This window comes from Xyrauchen texanus, chromosome 35 (genome assembly GCF_025860055.1).
Source record: "Xyrauchen texanus isolate HMW12.3.18 chromosome 35, RBS_HiC_50CHRs, whole genome shotgun sequence".
Lineage (NCBI taxonomy): Eukaryota > Metazoa > Chordata > Actinopteri > Cypriniformes > Catostomidae > Xyrauchen > Xyrauchen texanus.
This window is the reverse complement of record NC_068310.1, coordinates 17,801,213-17,822,236: the sequence shown is the minus strand read 5'-3', so window position 1 is coordinate 17,822,236 and position 21,024 is coordinate 17,801,213. Positions and strand designations below refer to the sequence as shown.

The 21,024-nt window shown below is 37.2% G+C and overlaps 2 protein-coding genes across 4 annotated transcripts in view; one reads left to right on the top strand and one right to left on the bottom strand.

The window, feature by feature from the left end:
* LOC127628753 (bcl-2-like protein 1) overlaps positions 1-4,290 on the top strand; it is a 44,752-nt gene extending 40,462 nt beyond the window's left edge. For both annotated transcript variants that reach the window (XM_052105613.1, XM_052105612.1), the window contains exon 3: positions 2,685-4,290. In XM_052105613.1, the coding sequence (XP_051961573.1) occupies positions 2,685-2,828 (144 nt within the window). In that variant the 3' untranslated portion in view covers positions 2,829-4,290. The remainder of the gene's footprint in view (positions 1-2,684) is intronic.
* A 6-nt stretch (positions 4,291-4,296) lies between these two features.
* LOC127628756 (cytochrome c oxidase subunit 4 isoform 2, mitochondrial-like) lies at positions 4,297-17,684 on the bottom strand. Of its 2 annotated transcripts, none has more exons than XM_052105617.1 (5): positions 17,513-17,684; positions 15,064-15,163; positions 11,681-11,845; positions 10,837-10,968; positions 4,297-6,048 (listed from the first exon to the last, which is right to left on the bottom strand). In XM_052105617.1, exons 2-5 carry the CDS (start codon positions 15,161-15,163, stop codon positions 5,915-5,917), a joined length of 531 nt encoding a protein of 176 aa, XP_051961577.1. In that variant the 5' UTR covers positions 17,513-17,684; the 3' UTR covers positions 4,297-5,914. The 2 variants fall into 2 exon arrangements, with proteins under 2 accessions (XP_051961577.1, XP_051961578.1); XM_052105618.1 differs by having other exon boundaries at positions 17,558-17,677.
* Positions 17,685-21,024: the final 3,340 nt, after the last annotated feature.

Below are 21,024 nucleotides of genomic sequence, written 5' to 3'. Positions count from 1 at the left end.
ACCTGTATTAATTATTTTGATGCACCCTAAATATGCATTTTGGACACATTTTTTTTTACATTCACTTGTATTGTTTAAAGGAGGACGCCTGAAATTTTTGATGAAGAAAGAAACTGATACATCTTGGATGGCCTGAGGGAGAGTAAATTATCATAAAAGTTTCATTTTTGGGTGAACTATTCCTTAAATGGAGCATTATGTATGGAGCATTTAAACCTTCATGTTGTATTTAACAAAAAAACATTATTATATATTATCTTGTATTTTTTTAAATAAAGTCTTAACCAGTTAATAACCTTAATCACTGATGTGAATATAAAGGTGTTCAGCTTTAAGAGACGATAGATGTGGTCCGATGTAAAATCATAATTTCAGGTCAGTAATTTAACATCGTTTAGGCTATAGACATTTCAAGAAATGGAACATGTATATAATGTACCTTAATTAATGTTCACTTGACAATCTCCAGATGTGCACAATTTACATAGACCGCAAACGGAGTTAAGATCACGCCCATCTGATCTGAATTCACAACGTGCGCATTCTCATTCATAAGCAGGGACGTGCACAGACATTTTGAGGGGCAGGGGCTCAAGTGAAAAAAAGGGCACTTCTCATAATTACGTATTTTTTTTACTTTTTTTAAACAAAAGAGTATATCAACACAACTCTGACTTCCTTTTTTAAAAATTAATTAAAGTTAATTTTATCTTCCTCAAACTCACGCAATTGTTTCATTTTCAAAAGATGTCTACAAAATAATCAGTTCACACAGAAACCATGGTCTCCTTAGTATTCACTAGGTGTATAGAGCAGCAAAGGAAACCATACCACAATGTGCATGTTTTCTATGCTACTAGTTTCAAGTATATATTTAGAATAACCTAAATAACTGCATCAAGCAGAGGGGCGTGTTTTACTAATAATTTGTTTGTTTTTGCACAAGGCACTACATAATTTTATTTTTTTTGGTGTTATCAGAATACATAACACTTTGACAAAAATCAACACAAATATTCACTCTAAATTGAAGAGGGCTGTTGCTGCCATTTTGTTAATTTTACTGTTTCCTGGTGCTCCTTCTCCTTCCTTTCCTGTATCCTTTCTTTTTTTGGCATTATGCTGCCTGCAGGCATGATTAAAATTAATTGTTTAAATAATTTTTGTTTCACAAGCAAAATAACTTTTTAGCTTCACACAACCAAGCATCAGAATACTGAATTGCCTGAATGTTTTAATCAAATACATAATTATGTACATAATATATTATACAAAAATATAATATTATTATTGCTATGCATGTACACACAAACACACATACACAATAACTGATGGTGACATGGACTTAGTTTCACATTTGAGGGAGGACTGTATCATCATCATCAAATAAAACCTTCAAAATCCACATTTAGATGGAGTTTGTTTTAAACCTACTATCCTCCATCTGTTTGCATTTGTAGATTTCTTCTAAATTCACCAATTTAGATTTCTAAATTTCAGGGGGGAAGGAGCACTTCAGAACTCCTGACCCGATATTTATATACACTATTCAATAAATATATTTGCTTGACAGGGAAGCTGTGCGCATTCTGCGCAAATAGGAATATATATTATTAAAAAAAAAAAAAAAAAAAGAAGAAGCACCCCAGAAAAAAGGGCACTTTCTCTCCAGGAATAAAAACGGCAGGTGCTCAAGCCCCTTTTGATGTCTATGTGTGCACGTGCCTGTTCATAAGGCTTACACTTTAGAGATTCATAAATGTTTTGTAATTTTGGATATGTTTATTTAAAATATTGCGTTATCCTTTTGATTTTTGGATAATCAGTCATACAAATGTTTTATATTATTCAGATGAATCCGTTATTCATTTTGAAGTCATTATTCGTGCCTTTCCGAATAAGGTATTTGGCTTCGGGCACATCCTTACTTGGTATCTTACAAATTTATAAAAAATATATTTAAAAGAATAGTTCACCCACAAATGAAAATTCTCTCATTGTGTACTCACTCTTGTGCATCCCAGATGTGTATGACTTTCTTCAGCAGAACACAAAGATTTTTAGAAAAATATCTCCGCTCTATTGTTCCATACTGCAAGTGAATGGTGATCAGACATTTTGTATCTCCAAAAATCGCATAAAAGAAACCTAGAAGTAATCCATAAGATTAAATCCATTTATATAGAAGCAGTATAATAGGTGTGGCCAAGAAACAGATGCATTTTTTTACTCTAAATCTCTAAAGTGGATTATATACTGCTTCTGAAGATATGGATTTAACCAGTCTTATAGATTATTTTTATGTATCCTTTATCTGATTTTGAGAGCTACAAAGGTCTGATCACCATTCAATTGCATTGTATGCAATTCTGGGATGCATGAGGGTGAGTAAATGAGAATTAAAAATGTTTGGGTTAACTATCCCTTAACATTTTTACAACAAGGCCAATCTGTGAAGTTCAATTTCCATATTTTAACAGCCTAATAATCAACACAACACATACATATATATATATATATATATATATATATATATATATATATATATATATATATATATATATATATATATATATATATATATATATATATATATATATTATTTTGGGTTAAATATGACATGGACATGTTTTTGAGAGATTCACTGTGCTGTTAATCTTAATATGCTGTGTGTTTATTTGCAGGAGCGCTTTGCAGAGATCTTTGGGAAAGATGCAGCAGCAGAAAGTAGAAAGTCAGAAGAAAACTTTAAGAAGTGGTTGCTGGTGGGAATGACCTTGCTCACTGGTGTTGTAGTGGGGTCATTCATTGCACGGAAATGCCTGTGAGGAGACAGATAACTGAAGAACCAACTTCACCCACTGCTATATTTAGACCTCCAGCCAAGATGAAGGAACTTCAACAAAAAAATTTGTTTCGGATTTGTTTCTTTCCCTTTTATTGCCAAGAAATGTCCTGTTTACATCCCATGCCCCACTGTGTACTGTTGACTGAATGACACACACCTGAGATTTCATATCACCCAGACCGCATGAGGGTACATGTACAGGGTACAATCTTCAAAGAGATTGGCATCTAACAAGGATACAAATATTTTATCTTTAAGTCTAATTTAAGCTTGTATGCAATCCTTGAGTTTATTAATGAAACAGAGGAAGCTGAAACTGAAGTATTCAGTTGTTAAATCACTGACATCTCTTTGAAATGTTGGTGTCCAAGAGCTAGAGACACTACACTTCAGCACCTGCTTCTTCTGTAGAGTAATTGGTAAAGGCAGACTGTGATCTCTCTCTACCATTAGAAGGCAATGTGGAAAACATGTCAGTTCTCTTAGTTTATTTAATTATTATTCTGTTCATTTTCACATGCAGATTTGTTTTATCAACAATAAATGAGTGTTTAATGTGTGTCTTTAAGTCCTGTTGGATCATCTACATTTTCTAGACCAACAGATTCATCTAACATTATTCTGTTTTGATCTGAGAGAAAGTTTGTATGTTTGTTAATTAAACTTAAGTTTGAGCCGAGGGTCTGATATCACATAACTAGACGAGGATACGTAAGGAGTAGGTCACTCCTAAAGCATTTTTGACTACTCTAACATTTTGTGCACCGACAATGTAAGTCATTAGATTAAACCATATTGCCACAAGAGAGCTTGGTGTCTTGAAATATCTTGGGAATCCATTACAATACAAGTACTTCTACTACTAATAATCATTCAATTTTTAATTGGAATTTGAGGTAACAACTATTACGTGCAACAGCGCATTTAACTTTCAAGAGCAAAAATCCTAACATCAATTCTGAGTCGCCTACCATTATTTTTTTCTTTGTGTTAATGTTATTTTCACTGACTTTGGAGCATCATTTGTAGAGTGAAGCCTTACATGTAATGGTCCAGCAGGTTTGTAACATTAGCGCCAAGATATCTTGGTGCAGATAATATCTCGGTTCTCCCATGAAAATGAAAAACAGCTGTCCTTTACTGAACCACTTATTATTTGATCAGGGTTACCATCTGTTTTCACAAACAAACCTTAGAATAGTAAAGTCTTAGGTGACACAAAAATGACAATTCTCATATCATTAACTCACCCTCACATTGTGCATCTGCTGCTCTGTATTCAGCTTGTCAAAATTGTTAAATCGCGTTTCGATGATGAGAAACTATCTTTAGGCTTCAAACTGTGATTAATTCAAACAGAACACCAAGTTGAATATTCTTTGCCTTTTCTAGTTGACAATGATTGATGAGCAGGTTAATTCAAACAGAAGTGATGAAAGAAAGGGGGGCATAATTCCAGTTAAAGCTCTCATGGGAAAGATATGATCTTTTGGTGTGTCAGTCAAAAGAGACCAATCTTAAATGTGACGTCCTTTGAGACCTAACCTAGAAAAGTCTGTTGTAGTGCACCATGGTTTGTTAACATTAAGCAGGTCTGAGACACTTAAAGAATAGGTGCACAATCCCAGATTCACTTCCAAAAGAACTATAAAATAAAATTTGCAGAACTGCAGTGTCAAAATAAAGGAAATTATTTACCTATATATTAATCCCTGTTCACTTTTTAAATACACATTCCTGGTCTTATTGTACTTAAGATAAATCAGCATGTACAGTAGCTATCACCTAAACATTACCTAAGCAATCCTATCGGACTGGGATGAGTATGTTAAGAGTTAGTTTGGTGGGGGTTGCACACACAAGGACCAAATTGAATGCCGGTTAATGTAATAAATGTTACTTCAGTAATAGCACATGATGATATATTTGTAAAAGCAGCATTACCTATGGAATTTGATAAGCAAACTAGTATTTAGTTCTGACTGCCCTCATTTCACGATCCAATCAATTCCAGATGGACAGAATAAAGTCCTCCCCTTAACCCACATGGAAATGCATGACATTACAGAAGTAAAATCACATATCATGTTGGCCTTAAGTTTGAAAAGTAAAACAAGATTTAATTGGCAACATGGTTAAATCCAATAATGAAGTTTACCCCATTACAAGTGTTTTAATAGCAATGTAACAATTATAGTTGGTGAGTTTCAGCAGATTTCAATTGCTGACATTTACACTTTTGCTGCTCTGTAGACACTGATTACACAGAATACATTCTGTGTTAAGAAAATTTGCTGCTTGCATGCTTAGTCTCTGTCTGACATGTTGCAGATTTTGTGTGTGTGAATGTGTGTTTGAAAGATGCTGTGTGGTTACTGAGTTTTACAACATGCTTATGAGTGAAATGTACCAGTGTTGGTAAGACACTATGTAAACTAGTTAATTTAAAGAAAAATTAGTCTAGCTCATCATAGCTTAGTGAAAATATTTAAGGCATTTTGATTATTTGAAAATATTATGATATTTGGTGTAAACGGAAATTGTTCCTTCCTATGGCCTTAAACTCAATTTCTTTGAAGTGTAGTTGTTGCTCATTGTGTTTGTATTTAGCCAACTTAAACCTAAAAATAGGACAAAAAGGAAACTATTTTTTTAAGGTTTTGGGTTTATTTGAACAGCTTCATCCCTGAATTCATTGTTTTACGTCTTAGGACTTTTTTTTTTTTCAAATGTCTGATATCATTTAACTTAAATAAAGACCCAATTGAATTCACAAAACTTGCCATCAAATCTTGTGGTCATTAATATGAGTGTTTACTCTTTTATGTTTCTCATTGTAACAATATGAAGATAAAAAAATATATTAAGTTGTACTTCCTTCAGTAAAGATTAGACAGTTGTGATTCATCAGTCGATTGTTTTAGTTCCCCAATCTTCTCAATCAAACATTATTTACATTGTCTCCCACTGGATACATAAGGGATGGACGTCACGGTAATATATGAAGACTACCAAAGGTGGCTGGCGGGAATGGCAAGATTCGGATGTCACTGCTGTTCTCTTCATTTATTTCCATTGGCCCTTCTCATAGTCCCACTTGGCTGAGAAACTTTCCACAGGATTCACCCGCATGTCCAGCATCCTCTTCACCTGCATTGCCTGCCACTCGTCATCAAGGGTGTGAGGATGAGGGGGATACACTGAGAAAAAACAAGTAAATTTAAGGTTGGGACCTGAGAACAGATATTAGAAATCATTAGTTTAGTACATTGGTACTTTTATAGATTTCCAACTAGGAATCAGAGTTTCCATGTTAGTGAAAAACCTGGAAATATCAGGGAATTTTTAAATGGTGACTTCCAGGAGGACTTAAAAAAACTTGCCGTAACCGAAGTTAAACATTTTTTTTTTTTCTTGTCATCCATCAACTGGAAATTGCTATTTGTGGCTGTAATTATTAGATTCCTCCGTAAGGAGGGAATCTATTGTATTTGTCGGTTTTATTATTATTATTATTATTATTATTATTATTATTATTATTATTATTCTTCTTCTCCTTGAGCCCCAATAGCTCAAAAAGTCACTGGTCAAAAATTTTCTAAATTGGCACATTGATACTCCATGCCAACGGGTACCCCCAAACCAAGAATGGTCAACATTCGCCCATAGGTGGCGCTACAGGCCACGCCCAAAAAACAAAAATTCAAAGTGATATAATTTCCACCCCATTTGTCCAAATCTTCTGAAACTTTGTAAACATGCCTCATTTCTCATGGGGAACAAAAAGCCTCAAGGACCCATACTTCTGCCATTATGGATTTTCCTGTACAGTGAAAATTTTGGAAAACCTACAAAACTCTTCTTCTCCTGAACCTCAGCTCCAATTGACTTGGAATTTGGCACACGTGTGTAGTATGTATGTCTTTCCAAACGTTACTTAGCAAAAAATGAATACAATACAAAATGGCTGAAATGGACGTGTTTATGTAAATGTACACACAAAAGATGATCAAAAATTTTTAAAATCCCATTGATTTACAATGGCTGAGCAAAAGTGCTCCCTCTACTGGACAAATATGGTCCACATGTAAAATCCCATTCACTTACATTGGCTGAGCAAAGAGGCTCCCTCTACTGGAGTAACTCTGTCTACCACATGCAGCTCTTCTGTAGCAATCTCTCTAATGAAGCATTTCGGTCTCCTAGTGGGTGGAGCTCCAGACTTAGACTACAGAAGACATTTTGCGCCTGCATGGAGGTATGTCAAATCAATTGTGTGTCTTAATGCTTTCCAGTTTGAACATTCAAGCTGATTTTACACTATTCAACTCAACAAAGGCAAAACAACTCAAATAAATGTTTTCGAAGCAGTTTGTGTGACACAGCGAAGCGAGCCGCGTCAGCGTCTAACGCTCGCGACGCCGATGAGAGTTCGCTTTCCTTCTTGCGTTTCAACGGACAATTTCATAAACCAAAATACATGATATATTGGGGTGTCTGCTATATCTCAAGTGAACAAACAGTTGATAAAGAAATCGGGTATCAATATATTGAATTATGAATTATTGAAGGGGTCTAGTGATGCCGCTGTGATGTCCTGTTAGATTTTTCTCTATCGAGACAGCGTTAACGTATCAAAACTTCCGAGTATGATGTTGTTTAATTGTCTCTGACAACACGCAATCCTCGAGGCGAGATCATTTTTGCTCGCATCTTCACGAAGGTTTGTTGGTTGTGTACAATGGTTGCCTGCTTGAACATTCAAGCGATTTTACACTATTCAACTCAACAAAGGCAAAACAACTCAAATAAATGTTTTCGAAAGCAGTTTGTGTGACACAGCGAGCGAGCCGCGTCGCGACTAACGCTCGCACGCCGATGAGAGTTCGCTTTCACAGCTTCATGCGTTTGAACGGACAATTTCATACACCAAAATACATGATATATTGGGGTGTCTGTTATGTATCAAGTGAACAAACAGTTGATAAAGAAATTGGGTATCAATATATTTAATTATGAATTATTGTGAACAACACGGATGCCGCTGTGGTGTCCTGTTAAGATTTTTCTCTCGAAACAGCGTTAACAGCTTAAACAAAATACTGCGTTATTTTTGCACATACAGATACATTTAATACATCGTCACAAACTATGAAAGTTGTACTTTTATTTGTTGTAAAATAAAGAAAATAAACCGTGTGCTCTTTGTCTAAGCTGAATATCTTTCTGAAACACGTCACAAAAACTTACACAAACATGAAACATATGTCTAAAGAAAGTAGGGATGGGCTGATCAATCCTAACGTATCAAAACTTCCGAGAATGATGTTGTTTAATTGTCTCTGACAACACGCAAACCGCGAGGCGAGATCATTTTTGCTCGCGATCATCATGAAGGTTTGTCGGTTGTATACAATGTTTGCCTGTTTGAACATTCAAGCCGATTTTACACTATTCAACTCAACAAATGTCAAAACAACTCAAATACATGTTTGCGAGCTGTTTGTGTGACACAGCGAGCCGCTGCGCGTCTAACTCACGCACTCGATGTCTTTCGCTGCTGCTTAGCGCCTGAACGGACAATTTCATACAACAGAGTGTCAAAATACATGATATATTGAGGAGTCTGTTATGTCTCAAGTGAACAAACAGTTGAGAAAGAAATCTGAATAATTATATTTTATTCTGGCATTATTCCAGATGACGTCCTGCTATATTTTTCTCTCGAAACAGCGGAAACAACTTAAACAAAATACTAGCGCCATTTTTGCCCATACAGAAACATGCAAGACATCATTACGTAACTATGAAATGTGTACTTTTATTTGTGTACACTTACAATAACAACAAAACCTTGTGCTTTTGTAAAATAAATAAACAGGGTGCTCAGTCTCTGTCTTCGCGATTATTTTTCTGAAACACGCCACAAAATTCAAGTGAACAAAATCAACCATTCACGCAGTCTGTATTTTATCATCTCACAATGAATACAAATGCAACAAGCATGGCACAAAACGAAAATAATGATACTTCTCAGTTCTCAAAAGATTAAACTGAACTGTGCCTTAAGTATCGTATCATGCGATAAAAGCCTCTTAAAGAGACAGTAACAATTTAGCCTTCGTCCTGAACATAGACATTCCCAAGTAATTGAGAAGTACAAATGGTATTATTTTAAGTTTTTTTATTTCTCTCTTACCTTGTAAAATGCCACGTTTTTGAATGGCATGTAAACACAATCACTCCATTTTTTTCACTGGATCTGTTGCTATTTTAATGATTTAAAAATCAAAGCACTGACCATTTAAAGTGTGAGCTTGTAGGCTACATTTTGAAATAGTTATAAACAGTCACAGCTATACAGTGTTATTATGTGCCTAGATAGTCTTTCAAATAAAATTGCTTGTGATATGCTTATGTAAATCACACAAAAAAACAGAAAAAAATCTTAAGAGAGAAGTGAAAGTGAAAGTAGAGATTTTCAAAGTGATTTTTCATTCAAAGTGATACAATTTCCACGCCATTTGTCTAAATCTTCTGAAACTTGGTGTACATGCCTCATTCCTCATGGGGAACAAAAAAGCCTTAAGGACCCATAACTTTCACCATGATGGATTTTCCCGTGACGCTGAAAATTTGCGAAAACCTAAAAATACTCTTCTTCTCCTGAACCGTAGCTCCAATTGACTTGAAATTTGGTACACATTTGTAGAATGGACATCCTTGAAAACATTACTTAGGAAAAATGAATGTGATACAAAATGTCTGAAAGGGGCGTGTTTATGTAAATGTCCAAATTTTAACAATATATACCTGTCAATAAATCAAATGTAATTTTGACTGATGGTTTTTCAAACCTAACATGCTTCAAGATGACATCACTCTGAAGTACTGCGCAAAGAATGGCCGACATTCGCCCCTAGGGGGCTTACAGGCCATGTCGAAATTCCCATTTTCTGGTCTAAAATGTTCTAATTTGGTACAATGGTACTACAGGCCAACAGGAACCCACAAACCAAGAATGGCCGACATTCGCCAACTAGGGGGCTTAAAGGCCACGCCTAAAATTCCCGCTTTCTGGTCAAATTTTTTTTTAATTTGGTACATTGATACTACAGGCAGACAGGAACCCACAAACCAAGAATGGACAACATTCACCCCTAGGGGCGCTTACAGGCCATGCCAAAATTCCCATTTTCTGGTCAAAAATGTTCTAATTTGGTACACTGATACTACATGCCAACAGGAACCCACAAACCACTGAATGGCCAACATTCGCCATTAGGGGCGCTACAGGTAATTCCAAAAAATCCCATTTTCTGGTCAAACATTTTCTAATTTGGTGTATTGATTCTACAGGCCGACAGGAACCCACAAACCAAGAAAGGCCCACATTCGCCCCTAGGGGGCTTACAGGCCACTCCAAAATTCCCATTTTCTGGTCAAATATTTTCTAATTTTGTACATTTATACTACAGGCCAACAGGAACCCACAAACCAAGAATGACCAACATTTGCCCATAGGTGGCGCTACAGGCCACGCCCCAAATTGTTTTTTTCAAAATGATATAATATCCACCCCATTTGTCCAATTCTTCTGAAACTTGGTGTACATGCCGCATTTCTCATTGGGAACAAAAAAGCCTCAAAGATCCATAAGGTCCGGTATGGATTTTCCTGTACATTGAAAATGTTTTGTTTAGGAATCAGACGAAGACATGTTTTTTTGAATTCCTTAATTGGGAGGGTTTATCCCCAACCATCTACTGATCAATTTTAAATGATTTGCCATTTTGAGGAGGAATCCGCATTGCTGCTTGCAGCTATATTTATTATTATTATTATTATTTTTTTTTTTATCCTTGTCCAGGAATCACAAACAACTGGAAAGGTTTTTAGAAATTCATTGGACAAAAGGTGTGGGAATCCTGACATTTAAACCGAGAGAGATTAAAACAACACCAAAAATAAAATAAACCTTCCCTCACCAAAGATCCTTTGCCAGAGAACAACCAGGCCAGTGAACCCAATGAAGAAAAAGATTCCACCAACCACTGTCTTCCACTCGCTGGATGGTTTCTTCATCTCTGCGTATGACTCTTTAAACATCAGCCTATACACTGCAATTCAGAATCATAGTGGCATTCAATTATTTATTTATTTTAAGTATGGGGGACTACGACAGATCTGCTGTTTTCAGAGACTTGCATCTGTGAACCTTGCTTCTGTAAAAGGTTCTGCTCTTTGCCCTGTCTCATATATACATAATGTACTCTCATGAGTCATGAAAGTACATTTTGGAGTGGTGGTGGTGTAGTGGTCTAATGCACATAACTGGTAAATTGGTAATCAGAATGTCACTGGTTCTATCCCCACAGCCACCAACATTGTGTCCTTGAGCAAGGCACTTAACTCCAGGTTGCTCTGGGGGGATTGTCCCTGTAATAAGTGCACTGTAAGTCGCTTTGGATAAAAGCGTCTGCCAAATGCATAAATGTAAATATAAAAATGTAAATGTTAAAAGGAAAGTTCACCCAAAAATTACAATTCTGTCATAATTTGCTCACCCTCATGTCATTCCAGTATGATTATCTTTCCTTCATAGAACAAATAAATCTCATTTTGTGTTCTGTGGAGGAAAGAAAGTTCTAAGGGTTGGAAATGGCATAAGGGTGAGTAAATTATACCAGAAATTACATTTTTGGGTGAACTATCCCTTTAAGATTTCCCTCCGAGTGTACATAAGAATAGAAAGAAGACACAGGAACAGAAGTAGAAATGACCCTGGGAAATGTCAATGGAAGAAAAGAGAAAAAACTAAGAAATACCAACAGGCAAGTTTTTCCTCTTTAGAGAGGTTGTTCCAGGGTCCTTTCTCCTTCTTCTTCAGGCTCTTGTCTGCAGCACTGAGGGTGTCGTGGTACAGTCTGTCTGGTAGAGGAGTGTCCAGACGGTCCCAGTACATGGGCAGAGACATGTCCGCCTGCTCTGTCACCTCTGAAAATAAAAAAAAGACATGGGCAATATGGAAAATAATTAACTTTATATCATACAGTGTTTCCTAACCTACCACTAGGTGGCCCCATAATTGTTTAAAAATCCGGTGTACTGTTTTTTTGGTTCTGGTCTCCATCTAAAAACTACCAAAATTAGCGATCCACATGAAGAACAACCAGGGGCATAGATTCCAGGGGGAAAACAAGCAAGTACAGCCCAGCCCCCATTGTTCAACCAAATCTACGCCCTTGAGAACAACAACCATTTTAAGTGTTAATTGAAATAAAAAATTAATTCAGGATGAACTTGTGCAGATGTTGGCTGTCATAAAAGCTATATATGCCTCATTTGGCTGGTTCGGATATGTCGACTGTGGCGCCATCTTGGAGCGGTCAACAAGGAGAGCTGTTTGAATGCAAGTGAATGGAGAAGAAGCCTCAGATGATGCATAAACTGTTTTTATGTGGAAAAGTTCATCATATAATAAAATGACAGACTAGGTGCTAATTTTCAGTATGTTTGCCAAGATATATTCATTTAAAGAGGACTTTATTTGCAGTTTGTTACGGACCCCCCACCCCCTAAGTAAAGTCAGTGATTTTTATATCATCTAAAATTATGGAAAATCAAATCATCTGAAATTTAGCTTGAAAAGTCTCCAGACTGTTACAAATCATAACCAAGGAAGTTTGGGTTAAGAAACGATAGTTTTGAAGAAAAATAGACAAAAATACACCTTGCCATCTTTACCCGCATGCGATTGACACTTGTTATAAGAAAGGGGCGGGTTTAAGGGGACTAAATTATTGGAGAAGTCCTGCATCACCAGAGAGAAGTCTGTCATTTCACCGAAGATCCAGTTTTAAATGTTATTATTAGTATTATAAAAAAAAAATGAATAAAGCATATCCATGGATGAATCGTTCACAATAAGATCAATAACTTGCATTTAGAATATAGATAGGGTGAATTTTCATTTCATTCCGAGAAACGTTTAATTTACAATCGTCTCCCGAGAGTGCATATGTCGATGACCCGATAATGAATGAAACCTTCTTTGTGATCGCCAAAAGCGCAGGTCACAGCCAATTGCTTCAATCTACTATCAAATGACTCCAATGATTCATTTTGCTATTGTACAGCTTGCCGAAAGATATGTCTCACGTGTGGGACATTTTTCTGCGGAGTAAAATACTCGTTCAATTACTTCAATAAAGCATCAAAATCCTTAAGGTGCGTACACACTGCCAGCGACATCGCGTTGGCGCTAGATGTGGGCGTGTCCAGCGACGCGACAAAGTTGAGAAAAGTTCAACTTTGGAGCGACTAACGGAAGCGACAGCCAATAGGAGAGAGGACGGGAGAGCTCACGTGATCCTTCTCTCTCTCTCTCTCTCTCAGCTCCTGCAGTAACGGAAAGACGGATGAAAGGCTAATTCTTGCTGTTAGAATTTTTCCAGTGCTCTATGATATGTCTCTTCCCATGTACAAGGACAAAAATACTGCGTGGAAAGGTGTATCTGAGATCGCGGGGATTTTATGGACCCAGACACACCGGCATTTGCATTTTTGCTGCAGATAAACAGCCGCTCTGTCAAACAGCACGCCTTGTTTCTCATTCATCTTTGATATAAAGCATTTTATGTACTGATTCCATTTATATTTAGTCTTTTCCCTCCAAAATGTTTGTTTTTAGTGGCAAGAAAAGAGATTTGCTGTCAACAGCAATGGAATGACATCCGTGAATGTCATTTATAAAGGTTACTAGGCAACCAGTAGCACTACTCTAGTGGGTGTTACACTACGTAACACCCACTAGACTACGCTAGTGGGTGTTACACTACGCTAGTGGGTGTTCCCACTTGGGAACACCCACTAGCGACTTCACCGCCAGCCACTAGCGACATGCAGCGACAAAGTCGCTGGCAGTGTGTACGCACCTTTAAAGGTGCAATATGTAAGATTGACAACAAGGGTTTGAAATGGGTACTGCAGTCCAAATTCAAAATATTGGAGAGTTGTCTGCCCCGCCCCCTAGACTCAAAGCTCATGCGGGTTGCCAGAATATTTACACAAAAATAAGCCAACTCAGTATCAATTTTAAAGGTTTTTTGGGCTTAAAGCTGTCTCTATCTTCCAAAGGCATCTCTGGCATTTATCCTTGTTTTACTACACCTCTGGTCATGTTTTTTTTTTATACGGATGGCGAGGGTTTTTAGGTCGGGTGGAATCTGTTATCTCTGATACAGTACGTTTGCTGGCTTCCATGGCTGCAACACTCAGTGTTGTTTGCCTGCAAACTTGTTCAAATCTAATTACTAGATTTACTATTACTATTACTTACTATACTATTGGTGAGTGGGCAGTGGGTTGGATCACACCGGCCAAAACATAAACAGAAATTCCGGCCCGGAATGGAAACTTCAAATTAGAATATACTGGCTGTAACATATTGTTATTGGAGAAACCAGTATTTCAACTTAGCATATGCCATCTGCTTCTTCACCACCGAAAACTGGTGGGCGAAGTCGTCGACGGTGTCGCCAAAGAGGGAGACGAGGGCATTGAGAAAGCGTGCCTTGTGAACGTCGCGAATCTCGACCATGTTCAGCCAGAGGTGACGCTCCTGGACCACGAGAGTGGCCATCGCAAGCCCGAATGCCTGCGCTGTGACCTTCGTGGCTCTGAGAGCGAGGTCGGTGACATAGTGCAATTCCGGCAGCACGTCGGGGTCGGAACTACCCAGGTGCAGATCTTTGATTGCCTTGGCTTGGTGAACTTGATGGAGAGCCATGGCATGCAGGACGGAGACGGCCTTTCCGGTGGTGCTGTAGACTTTCGAGGTCATTGATGACATCATTCTACAAGCTGTGGAGGGGAGTACCGGGCGGTCACGCCAGGTGGCGGCGTGCTCGGGACACAAGTGGATCGCAATTGCTCTGTCCACCTGGGGGATCTCCGTGTACCCGTGGGCCGCCCTGTCATCCAGGGTAGTGAGAGCGGACGAGCGGAGGGACGGAGAAGTGGAGAGAAATCAACCGCATCCAGGAACTACACAGAGTCGGAAAGACATCTTTAAAAAGACATGTCCTGAAAAGGATGTTCAACGCGTGCTGTGTATTCCTCTTTTATGAGTGGGAACTCAAACTCTTTTAGAGGAAATAAACTCTTTTTAGGAGGAGAAACACTGAATTTTTGGACAAAAGATAATTTATTACCATGCCCATCGCTGGCCATTCTGGTACTGCTAGAGCTGAATGCAGCCACTGCCCGTCTGGACAGAAGTCCCCCTACACGCCTGACAGTCAAACGCAGCATCTAAACCACAAGAGAAAGCAAAACACCTGTCAGGCTTAAGTTAAATACTTACAAAGCAAATTGACTATTGTAATTATTACTACTCTAAATCACTTCCATGTAATCCACATTATTAGTTACTCAGCAACCTGTTATTGCCTTAAAGCCAACATTTGTAGGTCATCCTCTTAAAGGGGTCATGGCATAAGGAATCAAAGTTTCATTTATCTTTTGATATATAAGAGGTCATTGTACAATAAAAACATATTATACGTTTCAGAACTCAAAATGACTCGTTCTCTACTTCCTTCACAGTGACTTCATTTACATGGACACCAGAAAATGGGTTATTGTGAGAAAACAGCATTCACATTTACATGCAATGTTTAAGCGACATACTCTTTACTCCCGTATGCATGCGGCTCAGTCAGTAAGCAGCTTTCTCCACAGCAACGTAATTTCCCTGCAAGGCTTGTGTAAATAACACACATGGCATACAAGGAAACTTCTCTATTTTACTCTATGTTGTTTCGTGTGTTTGTTTCCTTAACTTACGATCAAGACCTGCAGCTGAATTGCGGCTATGCAGTGGTGGAATTTCCCTCTTACGTAAAACTCCAGGATTCCCCCAATGTACAAGCGCATCTACGTTGAGGTTAGGGACAGTTGATATTTTACATTCATGTGTAAACATGGGTATAGCTTATAGTGTATGTGATTTCCCCTCTATACTCCCAGAAATGTTGAATTCTTTCCACTGTGTAGAGATGTTGTTGGGCTCCATCCTATAATGTTTGGAATCCCTGTCTGTTCCATGCATGAACACTCTTCAAACACCCATCAGAAAGCCATGGCAACATGAAGCCACATTCTTCGAGAGAAACCTAGGTGTGTTAATCAGCTTTCTCTTAATCCCTTAAATGGCATAAGGAAATCAGCTTTCTTGTTTACGTGATGTCTCAGAACACCGATTCCTGCTACAACACTGGAATAAACAATTTTCTGAAGTGCATGTAAACGTGGTCATTGTGAAGTCACACTGTGGTAGACATTTGCCTCCACAACACATCAATGCATACTTTACTTTATCACTTCTGTAGTCCACCCAGTAGTGGTGAGCAGTGAGATGGCAAGAAGAGAACAGGTCAGTCAAGAGCAGAAAGCCAACCATAACAGTGGGCATTTACTGTCAAGTCTTAAAAGAGAAGCAGCATCAAAATAGACATTTTGTCACAGAGGATCAAAATGAGGGTGGAGAATGATCATGTTTTACAAATATAGAAGTTTTTAGTAAAGAAAAACATCTTTACTAATATTATAAGTGAACCTCAAGGAATATAGTAAAACACATATTTTTTTTTTTTAAATGGCACATCATGACCCCTTTAATGTAAATGGCTTCCTATGCTTGTGAGTTTTACATACAACTTCTCTGTATAAAGTTCTTTAAGTTCCAATGACTTTCAACCAATTGTTGATTTTGCGAAAGTCTTAGGAATTTTGCCATTTTGCTCTGTATTTCTGAGGTTCAAACATAATGCAACAGTATGAATACATTTTTCAGAAATTGTAGGATAATTATATTGGATAGTTTAGAAAAACTAGATGTTTGTGTCTCCTGGTAAATAATGTGAATAAATGTTATAAAGGCAGAATTCAACATGCTGTTTTAGTTCCTCCAGATCTGGACCAAATCCAAATCCTAAATTGGTCAGTCTGGTCACATAATTATCTTTTACATTTAATTACAGTAATAATTAGTAATTTATTAGTAATTAGTAATTAACAGCCTGTGTTTAATGGGGAATTTGCAACATTAAAATCTTCCATTTCTGTTTTTCTCAGATGAGTATTTGTTTGAATAAATTCATATGCATTCAAATATTTTGTATTCATCAATGCAAAGTATGAACTTTCTGTACCCTCTATGTGCAGAGGCAGAAAGGCAAACATTCTGAGATTAAAATGGACGAACTGGCAGCAGTTCAAGCCAAGAGTTTGCAACAACCTCTACAAACTTGCAAAGAGAGAAATAAACAAATACTTAAAATATGACATTTACTATACATAGCTCTTTCATTTCATGCTTTGATGAAGGCAATTTGTACTCAAATATAGACACTAACAGCATTGTTTATAACAGGCTTTATTACAGCCTTAAACTCTTTTGTTGCTTATTCTAAGTTTAACGATTTCTCTGAAGCTGTTGAAAACTGACCTGTAAATCCAATATTATCACAGCTGTTTTTCAGCAAACATTGCATCTTTTGATAAAATCTCAAGACCATTTTCACAATTTAATACATTCTGTAAGTATTCTTTAAGTGCACATATAATTTTTTCCCCCTGCCATTTTGGACTTTGCATTACCCTTCTCCTCTTGCGGCTTCTAGATGGTTTGCTCGATGTACTCACAGTTTTCCTGAGAGGTTAGACAATAAATATGGCAGAATCACACACCAAAAAGAATGCTTGCAGAAAAGACTTGGTTAGTTTTATGCATATGTCACTGCCTGGGTTTTTGGCACACATAGGCAGGAGGGCTGACCATGGATACACAGCAATGGGTGGGGAATGGAAGGAGAGAGAAAGAGATGGTGGGAGGTATTGGTTTAGTAAGGATTTTAAACTGTGAGAGACTGTGCAAGTGAACAATCTGAGCCAAGCATTTGACTGCACTGGTAAACGGGACATCAAAGATGAAGTTTAACTCTTAACACATCCGATGTGTTCCATGCATGTTCTGTTGGTTTACTTTATTTATTTTTTTGCAGTTTCTTACATTTACTATTGGTCAGAGGGTAACAGTGCTGTTGAATCTGTATTTTGCCATGAATTTATTGATTTATGGCCAGCATTCTGGGAAGTGGTCAACTTTCAGAGAGCAGAGGAAATGGAAGAGATCCTGAAGAAAATGGAAGGGGGGTAAAGTAGAGAGAGGCAGGGAGTTTATATGGATCATCTCCAGGGTTTTGCCTAATGCAACCTGAACAAAAAGTCTCTTTCACAAGTTTGGCAGTGAGCCTGCCTGCAGGTATATATTTCATTCACAGCCCAACCAATGGTCACCAAAACTGGTAAGAGGTCCTCCAGAGAAGTTCACCCACCAAGTGAAGTAGTTCCACCACTACTAGAAAGATTTAGACAACTTTACAGCTCAAATAACACACATTTTTGTTTGAAAGAATTCATATAAGCACTTAAACAAAATACAATCTTGCACGAATTGCCCCATAGACATTCATTGTACGTGCATTACAGTAAAAACAATCCAGACGGAGAGACAAAGCAAATGCATCTTCTGTTGTAATCAACAACATGTCACAAATGCCATTGATAGAACTTAAGATGTCTTTAAACCGGAATATTCCAGTGTAATAGAACAGTGCATGGTAGTGCTTAGGATGTAATCAATCACAGATAACTACTCTTCATTTTCATTCATGCAAGTACATCAAGCAACCTACATTAAAATGTAATTCTGTTAAACCTAGAATGACCCGATCAATATTTATCTTTTCCACAAGCATTTGTGTTTACAGCTGAATATGATCTGCTTTCATCTGTCGTTCATGCATGCTGAGAAAAACACCTTGAGTATGGGCTGCCATTGTCACTTTTTGGTTATGTACTTTATGGCTATATTTCCATGTATAGCTATTTTACATAGCAATATTAAGTGATCTTATATCGCAATATTTCGCTATATAGCTCAGTAATACCGAGACATCTGAGCTGTCTTCATACATTTATGTGAAGATCAGTTGTGAAATCCTTAAAAAGCCTCTAGGTGGTAGCAGTAAACTTCATATGGTACAAACTACAGGTTTTCCATCATGCCTACAGTTGACACAGGGGGCAGCAAAGGGTTTGAGTGCTAATCCCTCCATTGGCCTTATATAATAAGTCTATACAGTATGTGCTGTTTTTTTTTTTTTGGCAAGGTACCCCGCTTTGTGACTGACAGGCTCAATATGACTAGTGTTCAGGTAAAGTTAAGGCATTGCCAGCCTTTCAGGCACAAAGCAGGGCACCTTCTACAAATTGGAAGTCTGCATTAAACAAATGCCTTGATATCTCAGTGAAGCACCAGTGACAACTCAGAGACAAGTTGAATCAAGTAGAAACAAGTAATTGCATTGATATAACTCATGTTATCTACTTTGTGAATACAAAGGCTTAATTTGCTTTGAAGACAGGAGAAAGTATCCAAAATCATGAAGTTCCTTAGGTTTGCGCACCAGACTACTTGCCTGTTCACATAGCGCTTAATATATCTACAATAGAAGTTTTAAAATAAACTGTTACTGCATTTCATCCATTACAGCCAAGGCCAATATCACTGATACACACCAATACCGATTGATTGGAAAGTGTTTGTGATTTATGGGGAGATAAAATGGGTATTTATAGCCATTTAACATTAAAAAGCCATTTTTACATTTAATAGGCCTATACTGTACAATATCAGACTCCTTTTTTTGTTATCCACTAGTTAAACTACACTATATAACTTTTGGCCCTCTAGCAGTTGAAGCATAAAACGGCAAGTTACTTGTGGAGGAACACTTTACATCAGTTGTGCTTCGGGACTGCTCTTGAGGCAGATTCATTTAATGGTTTGAAGACAAGGAGATTACCTGCAGAGCGGAGTCATGGCGAGCTATATTCATTTGGATATCATGTTATTTGTTTAAAGATTTATAATCGATATTACTTTGAGGAAGATAAACAACACTCTTAATTATATTTTAATATGATTATTAAAGTGTTTTATCCACTACGCAATACCCATTAATGTACTACACATATCAATTTAAGTGAATATTGTGAAATGGCTAATGAGTTCAGTTGAAGAAACTACATTTTTATGTCAGTCTACAGCCTCAGTGGACAATGGGAGTGAACTGTAATCCTACAATAGTAGATCTATGCACTGCAAACAATAACACTGTAATATAAAAATGCAAAATGAGGATTTAATAATGATGAAATAATTTATTGAACATGAAAATAATTAGCAGAAATATGCAAAATCACAATTACTATAAAAATTGTTTAATCGCTCATTTGGAAGTAAAGTTACAACAAAGAGTTGGTTACATGCTAAACAAATTTATAATTAATTTAATTAATAATAATAATAGCACATTACTGTGCTATGAAATTGGTACATCATAAACAACTTGAGATGAGCATACATTCATGGGAATCTGTTTAAAGGGAAAAACTGTCCACTGATTTATTGGTCCAAAAATACTTTATTGGCTTACACTTGCTTGCAATGTTTAGACCATTAGGTCTTCATAAGGCATAAATAAATAAATAAATAAATAATAATAAAACAAATTAAAATAATAATCTTTCAACTTTAGCCTTAAAACAGTAGCACACACATACTTCGAGACAGGGGCATTTTTAGAGTTTGAAGAGACTAGGGGCTTAGCCCTGACACAGACCCACCGCACCCCAAGCACAAAATACATATAAATACATTACTGACAAATTGCTTGTTTTGGAAGAACACTTTATACTGTTTCAGTAACAACTGTATCTACACTTTTCTGTTAATGTACACCATGCTCTTTGTCTTTCATGGTGTCTACATCTATTTGTTGTCTGTGTCTCTCTTTTCTTGTGTTTCCATCATATTGTACTATTTGTTGTCTTTCTGTGTCTTGCCTGGTCTCAATCAAAGATTTCAAACCACTTGTGTTAAAAGGCCCTTTTTTGCAAAATTTTGGGGATATTGAGGTAGCTTTACTTGTTTAGGGCCTATGTCCGGGTCTCCTATATCAGTAATGGTCCGACTAGTTGCCCCTGCCTTCTGCTGCTCTCATCTGCCCTCACTCTTATCTCATCTGTAAAGTAGCAAAGTAAAG

Excerpts from the sequence above, each read along its gene's own strand:
- LOC127628756 (XM_052105617.1), bottom strand. The coding sequence starts at position 15,163 with ATGCTGCGTTTGACTGTCAGGCGTGTAGGGGGACTTCTGTCCAGACGG. Across the intron at positions 11,846-15,063 it reads AATGGCCAGCGATGGGCATG|AGGTGACAGAGCAGGCGGAC; the intron begins GTAATAAATTAT and ends TTTTATTTTCAG. Across the intron at positions 6,049-10,836 it reads TCTCTGGCAAAGGATCTTTG|TGTATCCCCCTCATCCTCAC; the intron begins GTGAGGGAAGGT and ends GTTTTTTCTCAG.